Here is a 15,512-nt window from a genome sequence, read left to right on the forward strand (position 1 = left end):
GAACAATATACATTCTCTTCATCAGCGACCATCAAGTCGAACTTAAAATATCAAAGATTAAAATTTACAAATGTTTAGTTTAAATTTAAAGATTTATTATATCACAATTTATAATATCAATGAATAAACGAATACCATATTTTTTCGCATAATTCACGCATCCCAATGTTTCCGGGTCCAAAGTAGTCCTCTCTCTCTTTCTCTCTGTACAGGCCATGAAGGTCCCCCGGGAGGGGTGGAAGATAAAGGCTTCCACTATCCGTAACCTCGGCATTTGATGGGGTAGAGTGGTTGCCCCCAAGAATTAACCTGGTACTCATTTTTGGTGCAGGCTGAGTGAACCTCAGGGCCATATGTACCTCTGGAAGTGGAAATCTCATTTCTTAAATTTTACGACTTCCCAACGGGGATTCGAACCCACATCCTTCCGGGCGATCCGAGCACGCCTTTACTGCCTCGGCCAGGCAGCCCCTTGGGTCCAAAGTGGAGAGAAAGAAATGTTCACGTATTTGATGCATCTATTTCTTCCAACATCCGTCACACAGCTCTGGATGAGATTCGAAATAAATATCTCAACTACTTAGGTAGCAGCCTTCCTACCGCTAAATCGGGCATTTTAATACTTGCCAACATGCTATTATCATCCGGTAGGAAATACCACTGCACTAGTTCAGCGATGAATCAGCACGTAAACGACTAGTGACGCTCTATTCCAGTCTGGTACAAACGTATTTTACGAGTGTTTCGGGTGTAGGACATGCGTTTTCTGTGATCTCAAAACTGTTTGGGAGTCCACAGTGCGCAAACATTCAAGTAATACTGTATCATATAAACTCGCAATGATCAGTTACGCCGAAACATGTGGGCATAGGCTGCGGGTCGCAAGTATTCAGTGTCCGAATGCAACGTGCGCTACCGCAGTAAAAAAAAAAAAAAAGTGCACTTCTAGATACCAACAAATGTCGCAAAGTATTTCGTGGACCAAAAGGCGGAAAATTCCCTAAAGTAGAGGAGGACCTGCTTAAATACACAATTTTGTTACGCAACATTAGATACGCCGTTTCTCACAAAATGCTGTATTTTAAAGGACGAGAAATAGCTGTTGCACACGGAATCATTATCTCGGATTTGAAGGTTAGCCTAGGCGGGATGATTACTTTTATGATGGACTTTCTCTTTGACAAAGAACAACTTTATGCCAAAAAAATGCAGAATAATTTCAACCAAACATAATTGAATTTCATTGCTTTGTCATTGAGAAGCATAAAGTGAAGGGATATTTGCTCTACTAAATAGGAACCGCAGGTCAGATGCCATTCAGTTTCCATATGCCACAAAGCTGAACAATCGATAAGAAGGGGACATCGAGTGTTATCGCATGCACTACCGGAAGCAAAAAACAACGATGTACTGCAATGCTTACTGTAACAAGTGATGGCAGAATGTTAGCACTTTATGTTGTTTCGAAACTAAAAACAATGCCTGAAGTAAAATTTCCGCGAGGGATCCATGTTCGTATCCAAGAAAAAGGGTGTATGGACAAGTCACTCGTACAAGACTGGATATGAACAGTTCGGAGAAATCTATCAGGGTAACTCCTTCAATGCCCGACCCTTCTCATGTTGGACAGTTTTCTTTTTTGCCGGCATTTCATTATTATGCACTTACATAAGTTGTACTGTTAAGAGTTCATGTTTATTTCACTTCAGGTCGTAATGCCAGCTGGTAATGGGAAGAATATTTTCCAATGTCGATACTTCAAACCCACGTGTCCAACTTACCCGATTCACCCTACTTCACTTTCCAGAGAGGAAAAAAAAAAGTCACGTTGGAATTTTTCACTAAATGACTATAACCCAAAGACGACTTGAACCAAATGTGTGTATGTTATATTTGATGTACCTTTTACATGTAAATGAATCGTAAATAATTTTTCAAATATCTGAAATCCTCGAATAATTTACGCATCCAAAGTTTTTGCCTGTATTTTTTATTTTAAAAAAGTGTGAAAATAGTGATACTTTAGAAAATTACCATCACATAAAATATTGAATATTTAGGTAATGTTAAATGAAAATCACTTCTTAAATAAAGTCAAGATCTTCAAATCTTATTTTTTCCTTCTTTTTACTTTTCTTCCCTAAATGATTACATTTTTGTTTATATAATGAACTTTCAACTGTAATTTTTTTCATTTAAACTTTAATATTTTTTTTTAAATTTTGCAAGATCAATTTCAAAATTTTCCAAAAGAATTTATGAAATTACCTTCTTGGGATGAAAAAATGTAAACCTTCAACCTGTTTTCCAGTCATTAACTGGGTCAGGGATGCAAAGCCCCTATCTTGCGGCGAGGATAGGAATTGTGCCAGCTGCCGAGGCCTGTCGCACTACCTTTTTGGAATGAATGCATTAATTCCACATCACTATTAATGTCAGTGAATTTATGATTATTTTTCTACCATGCGCTCTTCCACTGCTGACCTGGCCCAAAAAGGTAAATTCATGAATGTTTTGGAAAATTTAGAATAAATTTCTAAATTGCGCAGATTTTGATTGAAGTATAAATGAAAAGTTACAGATGAAAATCCATGAAATAAACTAGCATTTAATCATTTAGGAAAAAAAAAAACAATAAAATTTGAAGATATTGACTTTATTTAAGAAGTGATCTTCCTTTAACATCATTTAAATATTCAATATTTTATGTGATAGTATTTTTCTAATGTACTACTAATATTTGTTTATTCATTGGTATTATAAATTGTGATATAGTAGTTCTTTAAAGTTAGGCTAAACAAATGAAAATTATATTGTTTTTTAAATTCTTTGATGTTATAGTCTGCCTGATGACCATGATCGTTAACGCGTTGAAGTCTCAACGGTCTGATACTATGGTCAGCCGGTTCAAGCCCCGTTGGTCAAAAGAATTTCACCATCAGAATGTTGGCTGGCAGAGTGGGGGAGGTGGTGGCATACTATTTCTAATCACTAGATTGTGTGCCAAAAATCTGAATTAAATTCCAAACCTCGGCACAGTACTCTGATTGAGCGAGGGCATATAACGCTGTTGATGGTTATTCGTCCATCAGATGGGAACGTTAAATTTTGAGCAGACCCCTCTGTGCTATTGAACAGGAGTAGGCTATGTGCCGGCACCAGCTTTCACACTCTCCCTTCCTACTATCATATACCATCCCATTGATTTAGTCTCGCTGACTTCCCTGATGAGGTTGACGTCAGGAAGGGCATCCGGTCATTAAAACCCGGCACAACAGATTCATCTCATTTTATACCCGACCCCGTAGAAAATCGGGACAAGGGTTGGACAAACATTCTTTGATATTGTAATTAAGTTAGACTTTGATGATCACGAAGATAATGCAAATCGTTCTCAAAACATGTTCGAAAAATAAATAGTGTCAATAATAAAAAGTGTATTGACAGGTGGATTCAACCACAATACTATTTAAAATAATTTTTAAAAGGTTTAGTCAAGTCAGCACAGGAATAAAATCGGCACCTATTACGGTCAAGTTAATCAACAATGAGGGTATTTCCAAGTCTTGTATCCGCGTGTACAGTGAAAATAAAACCTACCATTTCTAAAAATGAGAGGAAAGTATTAAAAGGTGTGAAAAACATGAGAGCAAATATGAAAACCTTTTCTCCTGGGGCTAAGGAAAAAAAAAAAAAAAAAAAAAAAAAAAAAAGTACAACCGAAAGGTGTGGAAAAACACTAGACAAATATGAAAACATATGCACAGGGGCCCATAAAAATATCTAAGTATTATTGTAGATCACACTCTTTCTAGAACAAATGTTAGTAGAAGTCTTTTCAGGTCAGTGGGTTATTAATACATTATTACTGGTTGCATTCTCAGAAAACGTACTGGAGGTTACACATGACAATATGCGACTGTGGGAGAATGGCTTAGGTCGCCATTTTGAATCTGACAACACTTTGACCAAATCATGCTACCTCTCTTGTGTTTTTCATACCTTTTAATACTTTCCTCTTATCTTTAGAAACGGTAGGTATACTTTTCACTATACGTGCGGATACAAGACATAAAATACCCTCATTGTTCATTAACTTGACCATAATAGGTGCTGTATTTATTGCTTACTCGAGTGATCGAGTCAAAACTTGAAGGTGCAAGTTTCAACATTTGCATCACATCTGTGCACTTAAAGGTGCGGATAGAAGTCCACTTTCACAAATGTTTTAATTTTGTCTTCATTAGTAAGGAATTTCAAAACCTTTTCTGTATCTATAACTAGGCTATATGCACTACGCCACAGAACTTCACATGATTATGTTCCTAATCCAGATTCAGGCCATCATGCTACTGTTCACTGTACCTCTCAACACAAAATACAAGCACAAACAGGCTCACCATGTTATTCACAAACTCGCTGCTAACCGACAAGCAAAACTGAACATTCCTGAGGCTAACGGATTTCTCCCCAAAGATGCAACTTATCCTGTGAAGTTCAGGAATTCAAGGTCTTTTCCAGTCATCATCTGAGTTAACAAATATCTACGAATTACTGATATTACTCAACTACCACCGATTTAATGAAAATTTTTTCCAAGATAAATGCAATATGATTAACTCACCTCCATAACTGTTTGCTCAAACTCTAGTGCTGCTGTCTCTGAACTAAAACGAGCCATGAATATCCGTTGAACAGGAGTTTCTTCAGTGTAGTCCAACGCTGACCAAGTGCAGTTTTTCTTTTTAACCTAATGAAGAGAAGACAGATTATTCCAGGAATGTGTAGGGAAAAAGCTACATCAGAAACTTCTGCAGACTGCAGTTTAAAATATGCACAAGAGCAGAAAGTTTTGAGCAGATAGTGAAATGCTAAAACTACCATAAAATTTCTCACCATCATCATTCTGGTGGACAAGATTGCCAAGGCATCAATTATGTAAGGTCTGACACCGTGGTTAGCTGGTTCGAGTCTTATTGGTAGAAAAATGTTCACCATGACAATATTAGCCGGCAGTGAAGGAGAAGTGGCAGAATACTATTTCCGATCTCTAGATTGCGTGTCAAAAGTCTACATTAAATTCCAAACCTCTCTGAGACCTATGTAGAATCTCTATGATGTGGAGAGTAGTTTATTTTATTTGTAAATCTTTTAAGAAATACTTACCGTGTGATGTGCAGTATTGTGGTAAAATATTTTATTCATATTCCATTTAGCTACCTAACCTGTATGGTGTAAAATATTTTGGAGTATGTTTAATTTTTATCCTCATTACTCACTTAAGTAACTACTAAATTATAAATTGTTGTGGTTCTATAATAGCTGGAACAGTCCAGAAAAAGGTTGTAATGCGGACTTTTAAAACAGGGCGTGTTGGCCGCTGTCAGTTGGGGATTCTAGAAATATGTACTTACTAATTCTGGAAAATGGAAAGTTCGCGATCTGTGCCTGTATATGTTCGGGAACATTGTATAAATATCGCGACTGGATAAAGAGTTGTGATTGGCAAACTCCTGCGTTCTTATTGGTCACTCGGTAATCGGAACAAGGCCAGTCTTCCCTTTTCAAGTGAGCAAGACTGGATTTCCTGGTCTTTCGTTCTCTCGTGAGTCCAGCTGTTTCGACGCATGTCAGCGTGTCCTCGCTCCCAGGATGGGCTACCTTGGGGTAAGCACGGTTAATTTCAGTCCTGTTTTAATTTACATTTAAGGTTTGTTGGTATTATCACATAGGAGTTTGCCCTAGTCGCCACTCGACTGCTCAGATGTTTTGAAGGAATGTTTAGTTCACTCTGAATTATATTTGTATCTTGTGTGCCTTGTTACCTTCAGTATCGTATTGTAGGACTCAGGTTATGCTAAGATGTTTTTGGTTAACTTCTTGGCCTAATAGCAACGCCCTTGTCGAACGTCTAATCTTGTATATGCAAATCATGTGACTGGATCGTTTAGATAGATGTTTTTTGTTCAAAACTTGCCTTGTAATGTACATTTTGAAAATAATATTTTGAAAACGAGACATTACCGTTGATTTTTCTGTAAACCCGCAACCTTCGCATTTCTATGTCCCTTGGTAGGATCCCAGTCCCTATTCCTTGTTCGTACTCGTCAAGTTGTTTAACCTGATATTTGCTGATGTGTATTTGACACAATTCATCGGATGTTTATTGCGTGTCTAGGGTTTAAGGTACTGTGTAATTTGATTTGTTTTCCTCCCTTTTACTTGTGTATCGTGTATCCGCTGAAAACCGGTTACACTCTCCAGTGTTCTTATGGTTCAATCTATAATTCAAGAGAAGGGATGTTCTACCTGTCTGTTAGGTCATCAGCTTAGAGGCTGGTTAGATCCTCAAATAGCACCACCAAAGGCTATGCAGTTATAGGGAAAGTGCAAAAACCAATGGCAGAGCCCAAATGAGGCGTACTAGGCAATATGAGGAGTGAGGTAGTTTGCCATTGCTTTCCTCACTGGACCAGAAGGTGCCACTGCAGCACGACTGATCCTATGAGCAAGACCTTTCATAACACTCCGACACTAGTTGTGCCCCAAATGCCATTACTCAGCACCACCCATACCCCAGCAGCTTCCATATTGTCACAGCCATAGATGAGACTGGGACTTCGGTGGAAGCTACACTTTGCTCTGGCCTGTTCCAAGCTGATCAATACAATATTTAAAGTTCTCAAATTATATTTAAAATACTAGTACTTGTTTTGACCCTTAAACTGGGTCGTCCTCAGCTAGATGTGTGAATTGTTAACTGCTAAAAACAACACTGATGTAAAAATATCACAGTTGTCCATGAAATATTCACTATGGTTGTTAAAGTATCTTGTGTGCACCAGCTGTTGTGAACTGTCCTTCACAAATAGTATGAAAATTTGTGTTTAAACGGTGTAGGTAATATGGTATAAACAGTGTGCTGTGAAACTTAGCTTAACCCTTTCAAGTCTCAATGAATCAGATTTAATTTGCCTGCCAAAAGTTTTGAGTGTAAATGCCACACAAAAACAAGCATACAATTCTAACTAATGAAGATAATTCACTCAAATTTTGCATTCATTGCACTGAATGTTATGGTTTACCCATTCTTCATTCCTTGAAAGACTGCTGGCTATGGTATAAAGGTTCCATTTGAAATAATTTCAAGAAAAAGGATCTATGTACTCTACACATTGCAAGTTCGGACAGCAGGATGACAATTTTTCGTATTTCTGAAACACCGCTGTATTCACGAAATGGATTTCTAACAGGATTAATGCCTTTGTTCTATTTCCAATCGCTACGGTTCCTTTGTGTCACAGGCTGCGCGCAGCATTTTCACCCTCACTTTCATCAATACTCCTTGCACTCCAATAAATTTCACCGTTGCTATCGCTACCCTAGAACTCTGATTCTTTTTCCAAAATGTAATTATTGCCATAATCGCCATCTAAAACAATGTCTACAAGCACATTCAAACTCTTGTCACTATCGCAATGCCGGTTGTACTGCATGATCAATACTGGATACCAATGAAAATAAACTATTGTTCAACAATCCCAGTGTCACATAGAAATACAGACAGTAATGCTTACCTACAGAACATGTCTTTGGTTCCCTAAAGTGTGTATTATAGGACTTATATTGAGAAGAGAATCTAATAAAGATAAGCCAGACACTATGTCAGTGCAAGCTGAGCTGGTCATTTTATTCATGCACCAAAACACCGGACACAACCACAGCTCATCAAATGATACGAATGGGTTAATGGAGGTATAGTTTGTTACATTAAAATATGAAGTTGACTTGAGGGAACATTCAAGATTGCTATGAAGATAGTGATAAAATTGAGAACTGTTGCCGGTTAAGGAACTGTCCCGGTTAAAGAAGAATTAGCTCCTTCATTAGCAGGTTAGCAATTCCCATTTGCTAACACAGCAGGACCGCACAATCCATCTGCCACTCTTAAGCAGAGCCTTAGAGGAGCATGCCAATCCATCTGAAGTGGCTGAACGGCACATCAGAAAAACACTGCAAACGGACACAGCCTAACCACTCAAATGCTGATTCTATTATTGTCATATTTAGATCTACAGCCTTAAGTTGTTTTTAAAACGATGGCATCTTGGTGGGTGTGCTAAGTACCAACTGATGAGCCCAACTTAGCACACAGGGGCGAAACGCAGGCAACCAAGAATGAGTTAGCTGGAAAATTTACAACGTCCAATAACGGACCATTATATTGGTATTATAAATTTACTCATTCAGGACAAATATTTCACGTTCCCTATGGGAATCAACATCTATATCATCTGAGCTTCCGTGCATCCGAAGAGTCCAGGCATGAGTCATGCTAACTTGACCATCACAAGTTCATCTCCGCCTCCAAGAAATTAACGAAAAAACTGTTAGCAACACAAACTTATGCACAAGTAGCCACTCACTATACAAATAGTCAAAACAAACAGTAAATACAAGAATATAAAGATGTAACATCATTCCTCATAGGGTTGGCATCAGGAAGGTTATTCGGCTGTAGAAGCGAGTCCATTTCATGGAGCCAACCCTAGCTAATTGGCAAAAAGGCCCAGAAAAAAGAAAGTTATTTTCAGTGTGGCCACCAGCATTTGGTTGAGAACGTGACAGTTTACTCTGCAGAGGGGAAAACCAGATTGTCGGCCTCATGAGGAAATGTAATGAAAATGTTGGCAAAGTTATCATATACTGTACATACTGTAACAAACCACACACCTCAATTTGGCAGAGAGAATACAAAAATTTAAATGAGAAATATTTTGCACATAATTTTATTAGGTAAATATACGTTTATCCAAATTGAGTGGACAGCGAATGTATTGGTGGAAAATGGATTTGGTACCTGCAACAACAATGGGAATCTGATGTTGGACTGTGCTGAAGCACACAAGCTCATGTTGACCAACACGTTTAAGATGAGGATTACATATTTCATAACCAGCGGTGGGCACAAAACTCAAATTATCTGCTCATGAAACAATGCAACCCGAAACTGGTGACCGATGTAAAAGTGATCACGTCCGAATAAATCTCTTCTCAGCACCAGCTCCTCGTTATGAACATCCAGTTGGATATTCTAGATCGAAAGAGACACAGAATCACCGGGGTTGAATGGATAAAATGGTGGCGTTTACTGGAGCATGAAGACCAATTTGTGGCTGCCCTTAATCCCATCAGTGCAGACAAAGACCAGCCAGTATCAGCTAGGTGGAACAAATTCATCGGCCAACTCCAGTCTGCAGTGACTGCTGTGCTTGGCAAGACAAAGTCAGGGAAACAATCCATCGATAAGCAAGTGTGGTAGTGGACTGAGGAAATGCAAATGGTTGTCAAGAAGAATAAGAATAACAATAAGTAGTAGTAGTAGTAGTAATCGTCGTAGTTATTGTAGTAAGGCTCCATCTCACACTAATGAAGATTTTCAGAATGACAAGGTACAAAAATCAGTTTCCAAATGAGCAGTAGCGGCTGCTTACTACAATCGTGCATATGATGAACTGGGCATGCCCAGGAGAAAAAGTCTACTGCCTAGCTAAGGTATGTCATCAAGCCACAGAAGACATCAGCCACGTCAAGCATATAAAGGACGGAGAATCAACTCCTCCGAGACCCACCCCTTATCCTTCCCCGATGGAGCAATTACTACTCAGGTCAGTATTGAGGAATTTGACCACCCTCCAATCCAGAGTGCCGATCCAATCTCGGACCTGTGCTACCAGCTACCATCAAGGAGGTAGACGAAGCAATGATGAAAAGAAAATTGGGAAGGCAACTGGCTCTGATGACACTCCAGTCGAAGTATGAAGATCCTTCGTCGTCAAGGTGCTGATCATCACTGCCCTCTTCAACCAAATCATTGATGAAGCTATACTCCCTACAGTTTGTAAAAACCAGGATCACAGAGCCAGTTTGGAATTGCAAGGGCGACTTAAAAAGAATGCTCATAATACCGGCTAATCACACTTATGTCATGCCATGAAGATACTTGAACGAGTTATTGATAACAGGCTCCGCAAGATAGTTTCTATTACATCAAACCAATGTGGCTTTTTCAAAGGGTGTGGAACAATGAATGCCATTCACGCTACTCTGTTACTTTTGGAGAGACATTGTGAGAAGGCCATATCAGCTCACATAGCATTCCTCAATCTGGAAAAGGCCTTTGATTAGTAACATACATACAATATCTAAGGTTAATTTCGATTTATACTGTTTTCTTCTTGCTCCATAATATGTTGTCCACGATACCACATGGACTGCATTTGATATACCTCACTTCTTGGAACTCTTGACTGTATGTTCTGGTATAATTAGGTCCTACACAGTTTTTATACTCTTACAAATCATCTCCAAGTTCGCTTGCTTGATATTTCCGGTTAGCATGTCTGTGGTTACTACCTCATTTCCACGGAGTATAAACAGATGAAGTGTGCTTTGCAAGTCTTATTAACCCCTTGACGATCTCAGTATGTGGTATAGAGCCCTATAGGCCTAAATTTTGTTATAGCTTGCAAACCTTTAAATTGTCAATACGGAAATGGTATATATCTTTGAAGCTGTATGCATAAAATCAACCCAAATCAGTGTTACAGTCCCCCCCCCAATAGAGATTAAAGTAGACTGAACTCTTTCTGCTTGTATGTAGACAAACTTTCTGCTGCAAATGAGCATGTATATCTTTCACTACATGCCATCTCCTTATGTAGATTGACAGTATCATTATCACAATCTTTCAATTGATATGAATGATGACAGTATCCAGTGAGTATTCCCCTTCCCCCCTCCACGCCCCTCCAATTAAATTTTGCATGCTCCGCACAGCTTTACTTCTAAACTGACAGTTCGCAAAACATATGAGCATCATCTTATCTGTGCTGTCAGTGCTTTACTGCTGCGAGAACAACTAATGCAACACGATCTCGGCACACAGCCTTTGTAAAATGTAATACTGTACTCAGAAAAGCTAATGAACCACCAATGAAAACAAATTGCTAAAAACTACACTTACTAACAACATCTGACACTAAAATGATACATCATTAAGAATAAAAGAAATAAATTACTCACGCTACTGGCAGCTGGAAACTAGGTTTCGGAATCAAACTCAACCAAATTTAAATCGATATGAATGGCAGCTTCTTGTGCACAACCACCGATACAGCCAAAATTGGCTAGAATGTCAATTTAGAAGCTATAATACTCTGTATTTGGTGGTGCTCAAATACGACAGCCCTGTGTCGGTAGATTTACTGGAACGTTAAAGAACTCCTGCGGGACTAAATTCCGGCACCTCGGCTTCTCCAAAAACCGTAAAAAATTAGTTAGGACATAAAGCCAGTACGATTACTATTAACAAAAGGAAGTGACGATCGAATAGAAGTATCGTTGCCAATTCACAAGCACTGAAATGAGGGAGGTCGAGCAGAAATGCTCGAAAGGATTGGACATCTTTCCTTCTTTCTTTGTTTCTGTAGAAAATTATTTTTTCGTGTTAATGTCACTTTTCCGTAATAATTTCTCGCTTTGACCGTAATGCCGTAATCGTGAGGTGAAATTCGTACTCATTACAGACAATCCGTAATAGTTGGCACCTCTGTCTAATCATCTGCTGGCTGTCCTTCCAGTTGCCTTAGAAGACAATCTTCTTCAGTGTACTAAAGCTCTGCTTATACATTTCTGAGGAAACAGCACAACCCAACTGCCCTTTATCCTTGATGTACTTGCACATTTTTCTTCTACTTCTAGATACTTCACTGCTTAACTGCAAAAATCTGAGGCTACTGGTGGTGTCCAATAAAAGAGCCTTCTTGCTCCTGCAGTCATGAATGCAGCTTTTGTTAACATTGTATTTCCTACCTGTAGACCTGCTACATTGTTTTTCAGTTTCATTAATTATATTTTCACAATTTTGCTTTACATTGCACCAGCAGGTTTTATGGCGACCTTAATTATTTTAAATTTTTCACTCTCTGTATACGAGTGATAAAACACACATAGGTATTATTTCTCTTTTCGATCACATATAATATTCACTAGAAAAGAACGCAGCCGGGAAGGCGGTTTCATATCTTCGAACGCGCAGAGAAAGAAGTATGAGGTGTGGTGATGCCAATTTGGCTACTTATAACAGCATGAATGTGTAAACATTTTTCCATCCAGTTATATCTTTAATTCGAAAGCGATAACCTATATTTTTTGTGGGCTTAAAAGTGTCCTGAAGGTCCAAATGAATTTTTAACACCAAACCCCGAGAAAGTGTTGTGGGAAATTTGAGATATTAAGGAAGGTAACACCCTACCCGGCTCGCTGGAAGGGCAAACCGATGATGATGATGATTAAGGAAGGTAAATGGATGGGCCAGTTTCAATGCCATAGGATATTCGCTGTTTTAATACATATCAAATATTATTGTACGCAGAACATTTTTATTGAAATCGAGGTCTGTCACTGACTTCTTCCTCTTAGGGTTCTTCCCAGGCGACCTGAACACTGCATTATTTTTATTTCTGCAGCTTGTTTTATCCTCTGTACTGTTCGCAGGCCGATACTACACGCGAGTGCTGTCTTTTAAGGCATGACAACATGGCGTTCCTGACCTTCACTGCCTCTCAACGCCTGCTGCTGCATGCTTACAAAATACAAACACTCTAAATACTATTTCCCTTGCCTGTCGATGCAATACTTGCTTTTTGCTCTTCCTGGATCCATCGTACACACGTAAATAATTCCCTAAATTCCTTGATTATGATATTTACAAATAAAACTAAACATTCACTCGTGATCCGCACAAACAGGCACCCCTTACTGAAATGATTCTATTGGCTCAGTGGAAAACACGTCATACCACAAAGCGCTCGAATGTTATTGCGCAACCTTCTTCAAACCGCCTTCCCGGCTGCATTCTACTCTGGCAAACTACGAATACCACAAGTAATGAAGGCAGCTTACTTCTGTGATTTTAAAGCAAGTAAAGGTTGATCAAAATGCTTTATGCGCCAGAATGGAGCAAGTTTGTGGAAAAGAACATCACTGTGCCAGCACATTCCATCAGATTATAATGACAAAGTGATAGAATTTCACTGCATTGCCACAAGATTTTGAGCACTGCAATGCTTTGCAGCCTTGAACTCCGCATGGTGCTATGTGGCTCTGGCGCAGTGTTTAATTATGTGACCTGTCAGCTGTGGTAATGAAGGAGGGGGCTGATAAAAAAATGTTTAAAGGTGCTAATATAACTTTGATAGATTTAAATAACTTTTGTATGCTGATTTAAATACACTAGATGTTCCCTTTGTCTACCTCTAAACCATATCTGCCCCTAAGTTGAAAATTAGGAAAAAACAAAAGGGGGCGTTATAGGCAAATAAATACATTATAATATTGCCAACCTTGTCCTGATTAATATGGACATCCTGATATTTAATACATATATATTTTTTAAAGCGCTGATTATAGTTAAGATGGTAAGTCAAACAAGGGTTACAAAGAATCTGTAGTAGGACTAAAAAATCTGAACAAATACTCCGAATATTTATCCAAGTGGATATTGCAATAAATAACAGCATATCTTACCTCCAGTTCTGTATTTGAAGCTATAAGGTTATTGCAGAGCAGTTTCCCGGTCCCATCAGCTTCCAGAACTATCCTTGCAGCAAAATAATCCTGATCATAAATGACACGTAGATCCCCTTGGCCCAGAGTGTTCCAGTTTTGATCGTTAGGTTGTTTAGTTGATAAAGTGGCACGCTTCTCAAACATTATGGAACGCTCTATACCATCATATTCATCATCGTCTTCCTCTTCATCATCCTCTTCATCTTCTACATCTTCAAGATCTTCCTCATCAGTTTCACTAGACACGGCGCTGCGGACACTTTCTGTTAAAACAAAGTAAAGGCAGGAGTTTATTTCTTTTGCTAATGCTTAACAGCTACACAAACCGTTCATTCCTTAATACAATAAGACCTTAATGCATCGGATTTGAAAGGGGAGGAGTAAAATAATTTATTTATTTATTTATTTATTTATTTGATAATACGAAGGTACACAGGCTAAGCCCAATTACGTTCCTTCATGACATATAGACTTTAAAGTGTAAATACATCAAACAAAAATAATGACAATAGTAAAAATAATAGAAAGAAGTACAGCAGAAAACTAATAAGCAGGGAACATTTTAAAATTATTACTACAATTGAAAAACATAATAATATAGGCTATACATCAGCCATAGAAAATTACTAAACAAGTTGAAAAAGAACACAAACAAAAACTTATGAGTACCTAGCATTTCAGCAAAAAGGAATTTAATAATGATTTAATAAAAACATGGCCTTTATTTGCTTATTGAACAAACTAGCGCCAGCAAATAAATCAACTTGTGCACTAATTGAATTATAAACTGACAATGTTTTGACTAGTGGTGAATTAGAGTGATGAACGCTTCTAGATCTTGGGATGTGAAATAATACTTGCTGTCTTGATGTTACTTGTGGTACATGAAATGGAATGAAGGTAAGTAATTCTTGACAGTCAATATTTCCATTCAAAATTTTCCTCAATATATGTAACGAAATTAATGTTCTCCTGTTTTTCAAAGACGTGAAATTGAATAAACTTCTTAAATAGTGGGTTGAAATGTCAAATGGACAAAATACATTGAAAGTTTTATAATACAAATATCTTAGAAATTTATTTTGTACAATCTCAATGTGACGTGTTTGGTCCTTATAAAGGGGGTCCCAGATTACCGACGAATATTCTAACTTGCTTCGTACTAAACTTGTATACAACTTAATAATAACTTCAGGTTGAGTAAATAATTTGGAATTTCTAATAATAAAACCAAGCATCTTGTTAGACTGGCCTATTACTTTTGCAATATGGCTATTAAAAGTTAACTTGCTATCGAAAGTAATTCCTAGATCATTAATAGACGTTACAATTTCAAGTGTTGTTTCACCAATATAATACGTCGGATTTATATATTCCTTTTTCCTGGTAAATACTAGAACTTTACATTTCTTAACATTTAGGAATAATTTGTTGCTATCACACCATAATATAATATTATTAATATCCTGTTGCAAATCATTCACGTCACTGCATTTATATATGGTCTTATATAACTTAACGTCGTCAGCAAATAACAAACAATCAGAGGAACGAACCATTCCAGGCAAATCATTAACCATAATGAGAAATAGGAGAGGACCAAGATTGGAACCTTGTGGCACACCTGAAGAAGTTACAAAATTATGTGAAATTTCACTTTTAAAATAAACAGATTGCTGCCTATATTTTAAATAGGAACTTAATAGTTGAAGTAATGATTTAGAAACTCCAAACTGATGCAGCTTTATCAAAAGAATTTTGTGGTCCACCTTATCAAAGGCCTTTTCTAGATCCATGTATATTACATCGGTTCTTCTATTTGTGTCTAATGCATTGTAAATCTTTTGAGTAAAACCCAGCAAGTTAGTAATGACAGATCT

The 15,512-nt window shown here is 37.8% G+C and overlaps 1 protein-coding gene across 1 annotated transcript in view; it reads right to left on the reverse strand.

The window, feature by feature from the left end:
- Nup358 (Nucleoporin 358kD) overlaps positions 1-15,512 on the reverse strand; it is a 343,965-nt gene that overhangs the window by 11,053 nt on the left and 317,400 nt on the right. Inside the window, exons 30-31 of the mRNA XM_067157834.2 lie at positions 13,591-13,895; positions 4,625-4,750 (exon numbers count right to left, since the gene is read on the reverse strand). Of these exons, the coding sequence (XP_067013935.2) occupies positions 4,625-4,750; positions 13,591-13,895 (431 nt within the window). The remainder of the gene's footprint in view (positions 1-4,624; positions 4,751-13,590; positions 13,896-15,512) is intronic.

This window comes from Anabrus simplex, chromosome 14 (assembly GCF_040414725.1).
Source record: "Anabrus simplex isolate iqAnaSimp1 chromosome 14, ASM4041472v1, whole genome shotgun sequence".
NCBI lineage: Eukaryota > Metazoa > Arthropoda > Insecta > Orthoptera > Tettigoniidae > Anabrus > Anabrus simplex.